This window comes from Trichomycterus rosablanca, chromosome 24 (assembly GCF_030014385.1).
Source record: "Trichomycterus rosablanca isolate fTriRos1 chromosome 24, fTriRos1.hap1, whole genome shotgun sequence".
NCBI classification, from domain to species: Eukaryota; Metazoa; Chordata; class Actinopteri; order Siluriformes; family Trichomycteridae; genus Trichomycterus; species Trichomycterus rosablanca.
This window is the reverse complement of record NC_086011.1, coordinates 6,437,112-6,452,831: the sequence shown is the minus strand read 5'-3', so window position 1 is coordinate 6,452,831 and position 15,720 is coordinate 6,437,112. Positions and strand designations below refer to the sequence as shown.

Below are 15,720 nucleotides of genomic sequence, written 5' to 3'. Positions count from 1 at the left end.
TTTTAATTGTACATACTGTGAGGAGTGTGTGTTGGAACACACAAGATATTTTGCTTCTGGATTGATGGACGGATGAAAGAACAGCTAGTAGACAAAAAAAAACAGTGTCATCTGCATAGTGATGGTACAAGAATGTGTATGGATGGCTTGGTCTTTTGATTTGTGGCATTTCAGATTTTATCAATTCATGGGCATGGTCTTTATAGGCATTAAAACAACTTTGGACACCCCCAGATTAAATGATCCAGTGAATGCATGTGTGTTGGTATCCATGTGTTTTTCAGCTGTGCCATGTTCACATGTCCCTGCAGATATCAGCCAGGAATGCTCCATAAGCAGACGGCTGATGGGGCATGCATTAATAAAACATGGAAAAGTCACCGCAGTGCGATTTTTGGAAGTTGTTGTAGATAAGGGAGGAGAAAGAGGCAGCTTTTGCAATTGCAGTATCTTGTTTCAGGTTCATGGCATGGTTTATACATGTTCTGGCTTGTTATTTAGGGAACATTTTAATTTCCATCCAAACAAAATGAGGAAGAAAAAAACACCATAGTGTGTAATACAGTGAGATTTATTCTGAGCCTGATATTCTGTGTATTCTGTGTATTTTACTAAAATAATGTGTACACCTGATCATGTTTAACATCCCTTTCCAAAACCATAGGCATTACAGTATGTAGGCCCCCCTTTTTGTAAAGATCAGGCACTTGCAGGAATCACATTTTCCCACAGACATTTAAATTTGTGAAACAGAAGTGTTTGTGTTAGTAACTGGATTAAAAAGTCAGCTCGAGCATGGTAATTTGCTGGGTCAACATGTGAAATTGGCCTTGTGTAAATGTGTGGATTGCTGCATCCTGTCCAGCTGCATATGACTATTTCCTTCCAGCTTGTCCCAGTACAGTGGGTTTTAAAAGGAAGTTGCGCTTTTCTACTGATTTGGGACTATTTGCCCCCCAATTTGCCCCTTTACCAACCAGGAAAATGAGCAGCAACTAGACCTTGATTAGTTTGTGCAGTTAATTGAGACATTTTTTAGAGCTGCCGCTTGTTCCTTGCCTTTTTCGAGACTAACTTATTAGGATCAAATGTCAAAGTTTAACCTCTTTCATTGTGTCTGCTACAAGGGACCTGATCAGGGTGTATTCCTGCCTCATGACCAGAGTTCTCAGAATGCGATCTGGACGCACCGAGACCCTGGTTAGTAGAAGTTAATGAAGATAAATGATTTGTTAGAATTCCAAGCATCAACTACTGGTTCTACGTTGTGTGAAACTACCGCGTTTGTTTTTATCTCCCTTGATTTGATGTAATTATGGCTCCATCTAGTGGCTCACAGGCTACATTGAATCCAAAAGAGGAAAGTCATGGGCGTCTGTTGACGGATAATATTTGTATGCAAATAACTGGATTTGAATTTAACCACATGGTTCGTGTTAAAATCATCATAATGTACCCGATGATACATTATAGGCAACGTTTGTGCTGACCACCGGAGTAACACCAAGATTCATTCTAGAGGGCCAAATACTAAGCCCCTTTGGTGCCTGAGGGTTTAACAACTCAACTGTGGAGGACCTCGAGTGACTTGCAGAAAGCACCATTAAAGACTTTTGGGATGAATTGGAATATCAATTGCAAGCCATGCCTTCTTATTCACTAGTGTATAATTCTATACATTAGTGTCTAACCTCAAATGCTCCTTTGACTGAATAGGGACACATTTATTAGCAACAGTAGTTACAGCTGTAGTGAAATAATACATTGGATTTAATTTACACATTATGGCCACAAGTATGTGGACACTCCTACAAATTATTACGCTTTGTTATTAAGTTGTTATTAAGTTGTTGTTAGCCAAACCCACTGCTAATGTATACAATACAATACAATCAACTGTATAAAATAATGACAAGTTTGGTACGGAGGAACGCCAGTGGCCACCACACTGCCCTGACTTTACAACAACATATTCGTTTCATGCTTTATTATTTATTATTCATACTTTTTTAATTGGCTTTGCTATTAATATTGGAAACCTGTTCTCCTTTACTGTTCCCACTACTTGTGGGGTTTACTCAAATTCCTGTCCTAGATTTGTCCCCTTGTTTCAAATAATTAGGAGTTTGATTGTCTTTAATTACGACTTAAACAATTAAACCACATTTTATAACTACGTTAGAAATCACAGTGATTTCAAAATGTACATGAGGGTGACATGTGTTTTTCTATTTTGTACAGTATTTTGAAAAAAATTATGTTGAAAGAAAAGTCCTTTATAATTGAAAATCACTTACTTTAGTCATTTACTATTAATTGTAAAAGTCATTTAATTGTTTAAATACCCTTTGTCACAGAAACCACATTTAATAGGTGAAGACCAAGTATTTCACCTAAAGCCAAGAGGAAAATAATATATATCACTGATGTCATTTAAAAAAAACATGACAGTAGTAGTTTAAAGCTTTTATCATACACTTTCTAAATTAAATAACACCTTACAGAATATGTACAAGACATGAAAAACAGGTTGCACAGAACTGAAAAACATTTCAACAAATACATGTTTTTGATGAACTGTGTTTTTGTTGTGCCTATTTCTTGATCGAATGGGAAAAATGAAGTAAAACTATTAAAACAGCAGATTACATAAAAGTAAATTAAGCAGGTGTATCATGTTTACACAATTTTACAAAGAACTGAAATTAAAGGTTCACCAAGACAATGACAACAAAGCATGCTACTGCATGCAAAGAATATCACACATTATATCAGACAAGAAACAATATTAGATCACCAATCATTGTGGTAAATCATTGCGGACATAAAATGTTAATGAATTAATGTGAGGACTATCTCGATCAAGTCCCACACATCCCACACGTCCCACACGTAAAATGGCAGTTCCAAGAAACAAGGCCTCAGTTTTACTTCTTAAACAGTTGAGTCACTACTCACCTAAACATTCACAAGACAAGAACATTTTCATTACACTGGCTTATAAAGATCTCTGAGCTTCTAATCTGTGTTTACTTCATCATTGGTGTTACTGAAAACTGTAAGATCTGTAACAACTGTATGATTTACCATTAATGTGTGGTGCAGAAACTTCTAAAACAAGAAATCAATGTAGGCTGTTTCTAGATGAACCATTTGTCTTTTTGTGTTTCAGGGTTTTACCACAGAATCAGTCGTCTACCGTGAAAAATCAGGTGAAGTTGAAATTCCACTGCATAACCACCAGGTTTTACCCTCTGCATTTACTAGCTGCATTGTTGTTTCAGCAACATCTGTAAGGTAAAAAGTGGCACTGCATTTCATCACATTTCACTTATTTAGGTAGCTGGACAACAGTTCTACTAAGGTTGCCAACATTTAACCAAAACCAAATTTTTAAATACAGATATAATTTAATTAATAAATATCAACATCTTCAATTTACCCTATTTATTCTCCCCTCAATTTACCATGTAAGTCTGCTTTTTTCATTGAGTTTTTTCTGTTCAATCTTTTACCCTTCTGCAAAGCTAGATGGAAATTCACTCTATAGAAATACTAAGTGCACTTTTAATAAGCTTTGCGCTGCAGTTTCCGAAGTCTGATGATTTTACACCGACTGGGATAATTTTTCAAATGAAGGGATATGCAAAACATGAAAAGGTGCTCACATTTGAAAGTTTTTTGTTAAAGATCTTGAATGAAAAGTGGTTCTTTCTCTGAATTAAAAGTTTCTGTGCTTTCATTAGAAAGATGGCATAACTATTTCAAACTGACCTTACCTCAAGCTGCCGTTTTGAAAGAAAAATGACTTAAGATCTCATTCAGACACGGGTAATTATGCTGTTTTCATTCTTTAAAACGTGTCCTGCTCTATTAAGGTTTAATGAATGTAGCACTGAGCTTTTACTCATAGAACATTTGGTATAATTACTGGAAACGTTTTTTACATCTTTAATTACTTTTGGGGTTCCTCGGGGGTCAGTTCTATGTCCTGCTTTTTTATGCTCGACAACATGCTTCCACAGGATATGAAATGCTCTGCTATGGCAATTAGGCTGTCAGACAGACAAAAAGTGTGTATTATATATATAAAAACTGGAAGATTAAAAAATACTAAAACACCGTTTTAAGACTGATGTGAATGTCTGGACTTTCTTTGTGTCTGAAATAAATAACAGCATGATTTTTCCTACCTGCACCATTAAAGTTTTGACCTAATTCTGCCGATTCCACTAGAATTTGTGAATATCACATAATATGGAACCACTTTAATCTCTGTATGTACTGTGCTCCTAGCACGGTTAATGACACATGACCAAACTGAGAAGACGTTTTACACTAATCTGATAATCTCTTTTCTTCAGTCTCAAAGCAAGTTGAATGTTTCAGTGTTCCTTTCCAGGTTCTACCAGGTCAGAACTCCGGACATGTCTCATCGGCGACAATCCACACACCCAGATCTGCAGTGTCTTCTATCTACTGTCAGTGTCCATTCCGGTAATTCCACAGAGTCTGCTAGACGAGGCTCATGGCTCTGCTCACTCTGCCATGTTTCTTTCTCCATGTTCACAAGGCTGAGACCTTCACTATGCCAGTGCTGGAAGTGGTGTTGATGATGGGGGCAATGGCGGAAGTGATGGAGGAGTCTCCATCCGGGCTAAATGAGCTTGGTGAGGGCAGACTGATAATGGCAGTGGTGATCTGTTGGCTCCTCTCACTGGGCTTCAAGTTGAGACTGGAACGATTGCTGGAAAAAGTCATAAGAAAAGCAAAGATTTAAAAAACTCTAGGATTGGTGAGGATAGGATTAAATTTAAATCAGAAAAATAATTTAGGTAAATATGAATTAAAAAATATTTAAAGTTACAGTTCCAGTAGCTTTAAGTAAGTGTTTCTGGGACAGTGCTCTATGGAGACAATGCTAGACTTATAATGCTGTTTTTGCAGTCTGAAACCACTTTAAAGCCAACTGTAAAGCATGATGGAGGAAGCTCTTTCTGGCAGTTATACAGCAGAAAATAAAATTATATCAAGAAATTTTATAGAAGAATGTCAGAGTAGCACAGCATTATCTGAACTCTAATAGAATTGCAAATTGGCTTAATCAGGGTTCCAATTCATACCAAAGGTGTTCAGTTTGTTGAGGCCAGGGCTTTAGCAGGCCACTGGAGTTCAAGCCTTGTCCAAATTGGGAAGACAATAAATGTTATATTGGAACTTATACACCTTTTAGCAATGGGTATAAGTAAAACACCTGAACTAAACAATGAGAAAGTTGTCAACATTAGTGCCTTAATAAATGACCTTGTGCCAAAGCTAGGCTGATCGCCACACTGAATGTGGATGGCGCTGAGCTCCTGCAGGTCCTGCGTGTGCGCGTGCGTGTGTGTAGTGGACAGGCTGGCGTTGGGCAGGGCGAGCCGTTTTCTCGAGCGGCGGGTGCAGCAGGTACACGCGGAGCCCTCGTGACTCGAGATGGAGGGGCTGCGCGAGGGGAAGTTCTGCAGCTGTACTTGCGCCTCCACAGAGTTCTGCGCATACAGCTGCTCGTCCACGAACTCGTGAGCCTGAGATGGGGACAGAGACATAAAGAAAGACTAATACACCCCTTATGCCTTTTTAAAATATTTTGAGGTTTGAAGAGGAATGAGGTCGGATATCAGTTCATATCATTCAGACTGAATTCGATTGATGGCTGTGATGGAGTGAGTGCAAGTGCTTTACAGACTGTGAATCATTCAGAGTCATTTTAATGCTACTGAATTTCTCATTCCTCAGACAAACTGATGAAACCCTCAGACTAAACATCTTTGGGATTATATCACAAATCTGATCCTCAATTATTGCTATTAGACATCTGAAAATGATCTGAATGATTGAATGTGCAAAGAGGTTCATAATGTATCTGTGCATGTGCACCGTAGACCAGTTTATACCAAACTGCATCTCCATGTGTACCCACAGGTCTTTGTTGTTGTACTATGTAGTTATGCAGGTACTTGTTTGTCTACTGTGAATCTTTGTGTGAACTATCACTTTTGACATGCTACAGGGGTCCTAATTTCTTTCAGTATTAATAAACCATCCATCCATCCATCCATCCATATATAAACTACAGAAATATAAAGACAGTACAGTGATTACCTTGTAAGAGGTATTGCACATTGGTGTTACAATGATGACAGTATTGCACGTAGTATGCTGGAGCAGGTTCACAGATATAACACCACATAATTATTGTAATGGTGATTCTGTGCTACTTTACAGCACAGTTCTCAGTGAAAATATGACAGATCTAAATGTTGAAGGTAAACAAGCCTTTGAGAACTTCACTCACGGTGGTCTTTTCCAGGCAGTGCAGTAGATGGTGGTGTTGGCTCTCTAATAACGACGAGGTCTTGTTCATGTTCTCTTCTTCTGAGTTCTGAAATACACCGATATATTTATTATACTCGTAAAATGAATATATGAATTCTATTATACTGTATTTGAAGCTACAGTATGCAGCCTTTGGGCATTTAAGAATCTGGAGACCCTTTATTTAGTAAAAATTTGATCTTGCACCCTATTCATTCTGGGAACTAAAAACACTAGACGTAAGGCAAGGTCTCTCCTGGGACAGGGCAGTAATTGATCAAACAGCATTACAAACTCAAACATCTATTCATTCACTTATACCTAGGAGTATATCAGAGCAGCCAATTTACCTTCAGTGTGTTTTGGGTGTTTTTGCTGGTAAAGTCCTGGTACCAAATACCACAGAACTTGTGGAATCTGTGTCTGACCGAGTCAGAGTTGTTTTGACAGCATATTAGATGTGTGGTCCTAATGTTTTGGCTCATAGATTCAGGCCTGTTGGTGGTGCCTTGCTGTAGGTTTGTTCTCACGTGATTGTTTATGATTGATTTGTGATTCAGGCAGTGTTATAAATTTGGGAAAGGGTTCCTAAAAGCAAGATAATAAGCCAAAGCAGTTCAATAATTCATTTCACTCAAAGCCTTATGTATTTTCCTGTTGACATCAAGTTTTACTGAAAGGTGGAAACGTCATGCCTGTAAGTGTGTCAAATCCCTGACAGGCTAATCACAACGTCCTGCTTCTTGCTAAATTACCCGTAAAACAACTACCAATAGAAATGTCGGAAATCCTACACAAAATGTCTTTCCATTTGAGTAGGAACCACTACCTGATATGACAGGGATGAAAGTACCCGTGGTTGTACAGTGAACCCTGAAAGCTTGACAGTGAGATCTGACTGTGTGCGAGGCTTTTCTCAAACAGACGTTAATGGGTTTTAATTAAAGGCGTCATTTTCAGTGGCTTGGATCTTGAGTGACACTCGTAGGAAATGAAAGGGCCAGAGAAAACGAGCACTTCTGAGAGATTTACATTTAGACTCTTTTTTTTTTTTTTTTAGTCGGCACTGCTTCTAATTAGAATGGAAAATGAGCTCGATTTAAATTTGGCCTGATTTCATTAGTGTTCATCATGACTTTAACCTGGATGGGAGCATCAACAGTGCACAATAAAATGGTGTCGCCGGCAGTGGGATTTGACATAAAGGATAAAGATGGCCATTACACATTAGTTTTATGACTACTGCATAAGCATATCGACTTGTCTTATCTCTTATTTACTTTTGGTGACTTGTTTATAGCTAGTATTTGCCGTTATCAGAAAATAGGTGAGAGTATTTGTTTACTTGCAAGACAATCACTTATGTACAAGATTGCATTTTAAATATCCAGCCTTGTTAGATACACCTTAAATAGTCTGATTTATTAAACACATTAACAAAAGCACTAAATTTTCAGTATACAAGTGGCAGGTGGAAATATAAATGGCCTTCTCCAGTAATTCTGAGTTTGTTATGAGTACCACTGGTGGTACTTGAATCACTCTAGGTGGTACACAAGATGATCCAGGAAAAAAAGCTACAGCCAATAAAATACAAATAATAATCATGGTAAATGTTCACTGCCAAAAGAATGTGGATACACTACACCAAAGATATGTGGACAGCCTGTCAAACTACTTTGACTAATGCCTATGGTTTTGAAATAGGATGTTCCAACAGGCTCATATTCACTGTGTCCACATATTTTTGGCCATATAGTCAATATACATTTTCATAATCCATTTTTTTTAAAAAGCAGAAGAAACATTTTGAATATATTTCAAAGCTTATTGTATGTTGGCCTAATGTTTTGTATTGCTGAGTGTCTGATGCCCGGTTTAGGTTATACTGCAGCCATTTCCATTGTGATCATGACCAGGATGACCATGACCAATGACTTTTAATAAACCTAGAACAATTCTAACACAAAATAAGGTTTTAGAGAAATCTACTTAAGGGCTGGTGGTAAATTATGATAGCCCATAGGGTTAGCGGTGCTGTCGACCAATCAGGTGTCTACATACAGACATTTGTTATGTCTGAGGGTAGGGGGGATAGCCAAGCCCCTGCGACGAATTGGTGTCCTATCGGGTGTGTGTTACTGCATCTACCCAGTGATTCTGGTGAAACGACCCACCACTACCCTGACCAGGATAAAATGGCAGTAAAAGATGAAAATGGAAGGGGAAAATTCATCATGAATCATCAATAATCAACCCAAACCCTCAAAGTTCCACCCTTAAATTATACCGCCAGACACTAAATGGCCAAAAATGCGTAGACCTGCATCCCAATTACTGAGTTCAGGTATTTCAGCCCCAGCAATTGCTTACAGTATATATGATTTAAAAAAAACTCAGGTGCACAGTCATGCTGGAACAGACAATGGCCAACTTGGTAGCACAGTGATTGTTTAATCAAGGTGATTGTTTAATGAGGAAAGTCCCGAGGCCTGCACAAAGCCATTAACCCTACTGTACACCATTGGCACAAACTAGAGCACTGATTGTGAGCAGCTCTGTAGAAAGCTTTTACTAGAAGAATGGAGGCTGTTCAGGATGTCCAATGAGCTCATTGCCAGGTATCCACAGACCTCTGGCTATATAGTGTATCATGTATGTTAAATGATTGTGAAAGGTAATTAAGCACTTACGGTCAGATCCAGAAGCTCGTTCAGACGGCCGTTATGCTTGCTCTGCAAGTAGGCGTTTGAGCTCCCTTTCTTGGCTATTCTTATCCGGGCCAGGCGTGTTTTCTGTGTGGGCAGAAAGGTCTAATGTTAGAAGGTTAGTGAAAGGAGTAATGAAGTGTCTGCTGTGCTCTAATCCACCATCTCAACCATGTGTCACACTCAGTCAAAACCTTGAGAGACGAAACCTAAAAGCTCCTGCTGCTACTTGGGCTCATCAGCTCTGCAACACATAGTAGCTGCAAGGATTGGATCATTTTATTCCTGACCCTGAACATTAGATGTGCTCACAGTCTGGAGCATCTTGTATTAAGGTGGCATCTTGAAAACACACTAGGCTGAACATGCCAGTCAGACCAGACGAGTAAAAAACTGATCTTGTTTGATCAAATTTGCTATCATCAACAAAGAAATTAGCAAACCAATTCAACAAATGAGTAAAATAAACTGTCACTACCATTTTGCATAATTGCCTTAGTAAGCAGTATATGGCCAAAAGTATGTGGACGCCTCACCTTGAGCTTGTTTGACATCCCATTTCAAAACCTAATAATATTAAAACACCTTTGATTGACCTTTGTGTGATCTTTTCTGCTATAACAGCCACTCATTTAAAAAAGCTTTTCATTAAACTTCACTGACCATTCCGTTAATAGGGCATTTGTATAGCTGGGCACTAATGTTGGTCAAGAAAGCCTTATTCCAATTTATTCCTAAGCTCCTCAGTGGGGCTAAGGTCACTGCTTTTCTTCATGTCTTTATAGACCTTGCTTTGTGCACAGGGACACAGTTATTCTGGAATAAGGAAGAGCCATCCCTAAACTGTTGCTGCTAAGTTAGACATATAATTTCCTTTATACCCTTTATTTAATACACCTGTTGCCCAACTGGTTGATAGCACTGCTGAGGAACCCTGGATTAGGGACAGTCAGCGGACTAGTGTAATTTATCGCTGCTCCACCCGAGCACCCTCCTGAGTACCATGTATAATTTTAATAAAGAAATATAAAGAAAGAAAAGATAAAGATGTCTTATTGTGCTCATATTTCAAAATGCATTGTTATGACGCTCTAGTGTAAAATGAATAGAGGCTGCTCGGGTTTTAGCAGCCTGGTTGATAAGCGCTCAGAATTCTCAAAGCTCTATTAGAAAACAGCACTGAGATTGAGACATCAGGGGGCTGAAATAAAAAAAGAACAAGCAGCCATAGAGAAAATGGGTGAGAAAATGGGGAAGTATCTTAGAAAGTGCCGGAGATAAGTCTTAAGTGATTTTCTCTCATCCAAGTTGAGAGTCATGTCTGAAACACACACACTATATGACTGGTGCACACACAAACTCCCCAAAGGGGTGATAAGAGCCTCACTCCTAGGGGAACTGCTCACATTAGGAAAGTCATTTAGAATAAGAAAATGCTTTATTTCTAAAAGACATGTAGCTATAACACCTGCCTGATGCTGGGAAAGTCATTTCACTAACTGATTCATCCTGGTCAAGGACGGAGTCAGTTTAGTGTCGGGGTGTTGATCTAATACTGGGCAACACACACTCACGGCACATTCACATTAGAAGCAGTAAAACCGCTTTGGCGCTGGGTGTGCCATTGTTTCCTATGGAGTGTGGCTGCACCACACACTTTTGCCATGTTGGACTTGCGTTCTTTTTTAGCTTTCCACAGCGCTCAAAGTTCACCTGATTGAAAAGGTCAGTGGCAAACTGAGTCAAAGTTTAAAGTGCCTCCAATGAGACGAACTGTTTGATCTGATTAAGTAAAAGCAACTCAGGCAGTACGAACAATGCTTAACATGTATAAAGCAAAACGTGACTTATTATATTAAAACAACAAACAATGTCCGCTCAGGTGGCACAGCGGTAAAAAGACACGCTGCAACCAGAGCTGGATTCTGAGTACATCGTATCGAATCCAGCTCTGCCTTACCGGTTCAAGGCTGAGTGGCTGTACGAGCAACGATTGGCCGGTTACTCAGTTGGGGGGCGGGACAAAGAACCGGATGTGGGTCTCTCTCTGTCAGAATGCGGTTACGACCTCTGCCGGCTGATTAGAGGTGCCTGCACAGAGATGAGGAAGAGTGCCCTTAGGGTGTGTCTCTCCGCATGCAACGCTAGGTGGCGCCACACTCATCAATGTGTGGGTGGCAAAAATGCATCCGGCTTCTGCCCATGTTTCGGAGGGGATATGGGTTAGCTTCGATCTCCTTGGTCAGGGCAGGGTTCGGCATAGACAGAGAGGATGCGCTAAAGGGGGAGAAAAAAGGGGGGAAAAAAACAAACAAAAAAACAACAACAAACAAGGAATTTCATTAGTGGAGAGAACTTATGATCAGTAATAATTAAGAGAGGCTTAGTATTCTTGTGTCGTTCTTTTAGTACATTAAACCCTGTTTTTTTTTTTAACGCTAAGCATTTTAGACTCTCGGAGAAGCTGATTTTCAAAATGTCTCAGCACCTCGAGCTGTAACACAAGTTTAAAAGTGAAACAGTGAGGAAAATACAGCTAAACATATATACATGTGGATGCTAATTCACACCCTTCCAAGGAGAGTAAAGACTGTTAGAAGTGCAAGACACCAACTTCAAATTAATTCCTATTGTTCTTGATGCAAAGCCCAAGCAGCATGTGCATATGATTGTCTTGTCTGGGTATTCACAAACTTCCAGCCATGAAGTGTATTATATTCTTACCTGAGGGGTACTTGTTCACATTGCTGACGCTGCAAAAACACCTTGAAATACCTCAGCGTCCTTGTCACACATCATGCATCTCTATCATTGACGCGACTTTGCGCCGCTATTACTGATGGTTCATTTACAGAAACCTCTGAGCTCTGCTCATGCGGCGTAAACCCACAATCAGCCTCTTTATTGGTTCGGCAAATTGGCTCTGTGATTTGTGCAGTGATAAAAAAGCCAGTCGCAGTCTACTTGGGTAATAATTCAGAGTAACAAAGCGTTTCTAAAATATATAGATATGTACAAGGAAACAAGCTTTCTGGTGTTGGTGAGTGTCCAGACAGTTGTGACCCTTAATAAGAGTGGTTAAAAAATATTAATAGCGTTATTTTAGATTGTCTGTGTGTTGTGGGATGGAAATAAAAGCCACGTTTGACTTTGCTGATATTGCTGGGACTTGTTTAGGTGTGACAGGAATCCCAGATGGCTCAATAATTCCACTAAGCATATGAAGCAGCCCATCATTATGGGGGAATGAAGAAGGATGAGGCAGGAAAAGATGAGCCCAACAACCTAGCAACAGTCATTTAGCTCATGACGATCATTAGATGAAAATTTATGATGTACAATCCTTGATGCAGCATCCACAATGCACTTCTGCCTTTATCAATTTAGAGCTAGGGGCAACACTGTATGACCAAATGTATGTGGACACCATTTCTGATTATTTGAAGGCAGTGGGTAGCGCTGTTGCATCACAGCAAGAAGGGCCTGAGTTTGATTGATGTTCTTTCTGTGTCCACGTGGATTTCCTCCAGGTGCTCCGATTTCCTCCCAAAAAAGTTAAAAGACATGCAGTCAGGCCAACTGGAGCTAACAAGTTGCCCCAAGTGTCTGTATGTGTGCAAATGTGTGCACCAGTCGCAAAGCAGTGGTGAAACAGACAATGTGTTTCATGCTTTACCTTTCCCCTGTGTCAGGACCCATATGTATGTATGTATGTATGTATGTATGTATGTATGTATGTATGTATGTATGTATGTATGTATGTATGTATGTATGTATGTATGTATGTATGTATGTATGTATGTATGTATGTATGTATGTATGTATGTATGTATGTATGTATGTATGTATGTATGTATGTATGTATGTATGTATGTATGTATGTATGTATGTATGTATGTATGTATGTATGTATGTATGTATGTATGTATGTATGTACAGTGTATCACAAAAGTGAGTACACCCCTCACATTTCTGCAGATATTTAAGTATATCTTTTCATGGGACAACACTGACAAAATGACACTTTGACACAATGAAAAGTAGTCTGTGTGCAGCTTATATAACAGTGTAAATTTATTCTTCCCTCAAAATAACTCAATATACAGCCATTAATGTCTAAACCACCGGCAACAAAAGTGAGTACACCCCTTAGTGAAAGTTCCTGAAGTGTCAATATTTTGTGTGGCCACCATTATTTCCCAGAACTGCCTTAACTCTCCTGGGCATGGAGTTTACCAGAGCTTCACAGGTTGCCACTGGAATGCTTTTCCACTCCTCCATGACGACATCACGGAGCTGGCGGATATTCGAGACTTTGCGCTCCTCCACCTTCCGCTTGAGGATGCCCCAAAGATGTTCTATTGGGTTTAGGTCTGGAGACATGCTTGGCCAGTCCATCACCTTTACCCTCAGTCTCTTCAATAAAGCAGTGGTCGTCTTAGAGGTGTGTTTGGGGTCATTATCATGCTGGAACACTGCCCTGCGACCCAGTTTCCGGAGGGAGGGGATCATGCTCTGCTTCAGTATTTCACAGTACATATTGGAGTTCATGTGTCCCTCAATGAAATTTAACTCCCCAACACCTGCTGCACTCATGCAACCCCAGACCATGGCATTCCCACCACCATGCTTGACTGTAGGCATGACACACTTATCTTTGTACTCCTCACCTGATTGCCGCCACACATGCTTGAGACCATCTGAACCAAACAAATTAATCTTGGTCTCATCAGACCATAGGACATGGTTCCAGTAATCCATGTCCTTTGTTGACATGTCTTCAGCAAACTGTTTGCAGGCTTTCTTGTGTAGAGACTTCAGAAGAGGCTTCCTTCTGGGGTGACAGCCATGCAGACCAATTTGATGTAGTGTGCGGCGTATGGTCTGAGCACTGACAGGCTGACCCCCCACCTTTTCAATCTCTGCAGCAATGCTGACAGCACTCCTGCGCCTATCTTTCAAAGACAGCAGTTGGATGTAACGCTGAGCATGTGCACTCAGCTTCTTTGGACGACCAACGCGAGGTCTGTTCTGAGTGGACCCTGCTCTTTTAAAACGCTGGATGATCTTGGCCACTGTGCTGCAGCTCAGTTTCAGGGTGTTGGCAATCTTCTTGTAGCCTTGGCCATCTTCATGTAGCGCAACAATTCGTCTTTTAAGATCCTCAGAGAGTTCTTTGCCATGAGGTGCCATGTTGGAACTTTCAGTGACCAGTATGAGAGAGTGTGAGAGCTGTACTACTAAATTGAACACACCTGCTCCCTATGCACACCTGAGACCTAGTAACACTAACAAATCACATGACATTTTGGAGGGAAAATGACAAGCAGTGCTCAATTTGGACATTTAGGGGTGTAGTCTCTTAGGGGTGTACTCACTTTTGTTGCCGGTGGTTTAGACATTAATGGCTGTATATTGAGTTATTTTGAGGGAAGAATAAATTTACACTGTTATATAAGCTGCACACAGACTACTTTTCATTGTGTCAAAGTGTCATTTTGTCAGTGTTGTCCCATGAAAAGATATACTTAAATAGCTGCAGAAATGTGAGGGGTGTACTCACTTTTGTGATACACTGTATGTATGTATGTATGTATGTATTTATTTATTTATTTATTTCCAACAGTGTCTTTGTGGTAATAAAGCATTTGATCATTTTCATGTATTTGGACCTTTTTCTGTACACCTATGACAATACCCAGCTTTGTGGAATTTTCCCGTCCAATTAAAACTTAAAATAGGGTCCCTAAGCCGCTCAGGTGGCGCAGCGGTAAAAACACACGCTTGAACCAGAGCTGGAATCTCGAATACATCATATCGAATTTTAGCTCTGCCTGCCGGCTAAGGCTGAGCGGCCACATCAACGACGATTTGCCTGTTGTTCAGATATGGGTGGGACTAAGCCGGATGGGGTCTCTCCCATGACTGGTGCAATTACGACCTCTGCTGGCTGATTGATGGCGCCTGCACAGAGATGAGAAAAGAGTGCCCTCAGGGTGTGTCTCTCCGTACACAACGCTGAGCTGCACTGCACTCGTCAAAGTGTATGTGATAAGATGCATACGTGTCGGAGGGGGCGTGGGTTAGCTTTGTTCTCCTCAATCAGAGCAGGGATCGGCATTGGTGGAAAGGAAGCATGATGCAATCGGGCAATTGGACGCGCTAAAAGGGAGAAAAAAGGTTCCCTAAAATGGGTTACCATATAAAAAAAAAGATGGAGAACCCTTGCCTTAACACAATAGCTATTACTAGTGGGCAGACTTGTGTTTATCCAGCTTAATATACCATATAAAACACAGCGTGTATGCCTTGTCTAACAAATTTAAAAGAGCGTGAATTAAGAGGAGCTGTCGAACAGTTCCAGCTCTGTGGATTTTATGAGGGTTGGGAACCGGCGTATCTGCCCTTTATGCTCTAACAGGTGTGAAGGGTACAAACAATAACTTCCCACTTCAAATTGCCTACAAGACCTTGCCGACAGGACCTATCTGAGGCAAAAGAGCACTACCGAGGGCAAGCTTTTCCCGAAGCGAACTCAGCCAACCCCATGCTCTCTTTTTCATTTTTTTCTTTCATTCTTTTTCTTCTTTCCGTGGTCTCATTTCACTCTCAGACTCTGTCTTTGTTCGGAGGCTCTGCGCCTTCGAACGCTTTT

General features: G+C 40.2%; 1 protein-coding gene across 1 annotated transcript in view; it reads right to left on the bottom strand.

Moving 5' to 3' along the window:
• Positions 1-4,566: 4,566 nt before the first annotated feature.
• Positions 4,567-15,720, bottom strand: part of LOC134301612 (potassium voltage-gated channel subfamily D member 3-like) — an 81,327-nt gene continuing 70,173 nt past the window's right edge. The window contains exons 3-6 of the mRNA XM_062986398.1: positions 9,051-9,152; positions 6,338-6,424; positions 5,305-5,567; positions 4,567-4,747 (exon numbers count right to left, since the gene is read on the bottom strand). Coding sequence (XP_062842468.1) covers positions 4,567-4,747; positions 5,305-5,567; positions 6,338-6,424; positions 9,051-9,152 — 633 coding nt within the window. The remainder of the gene's footprint in view (positions 4,748-5,304; positions 5,568-6,337; positions 6,425-9,050; positions 9,153-15,720) is intronic.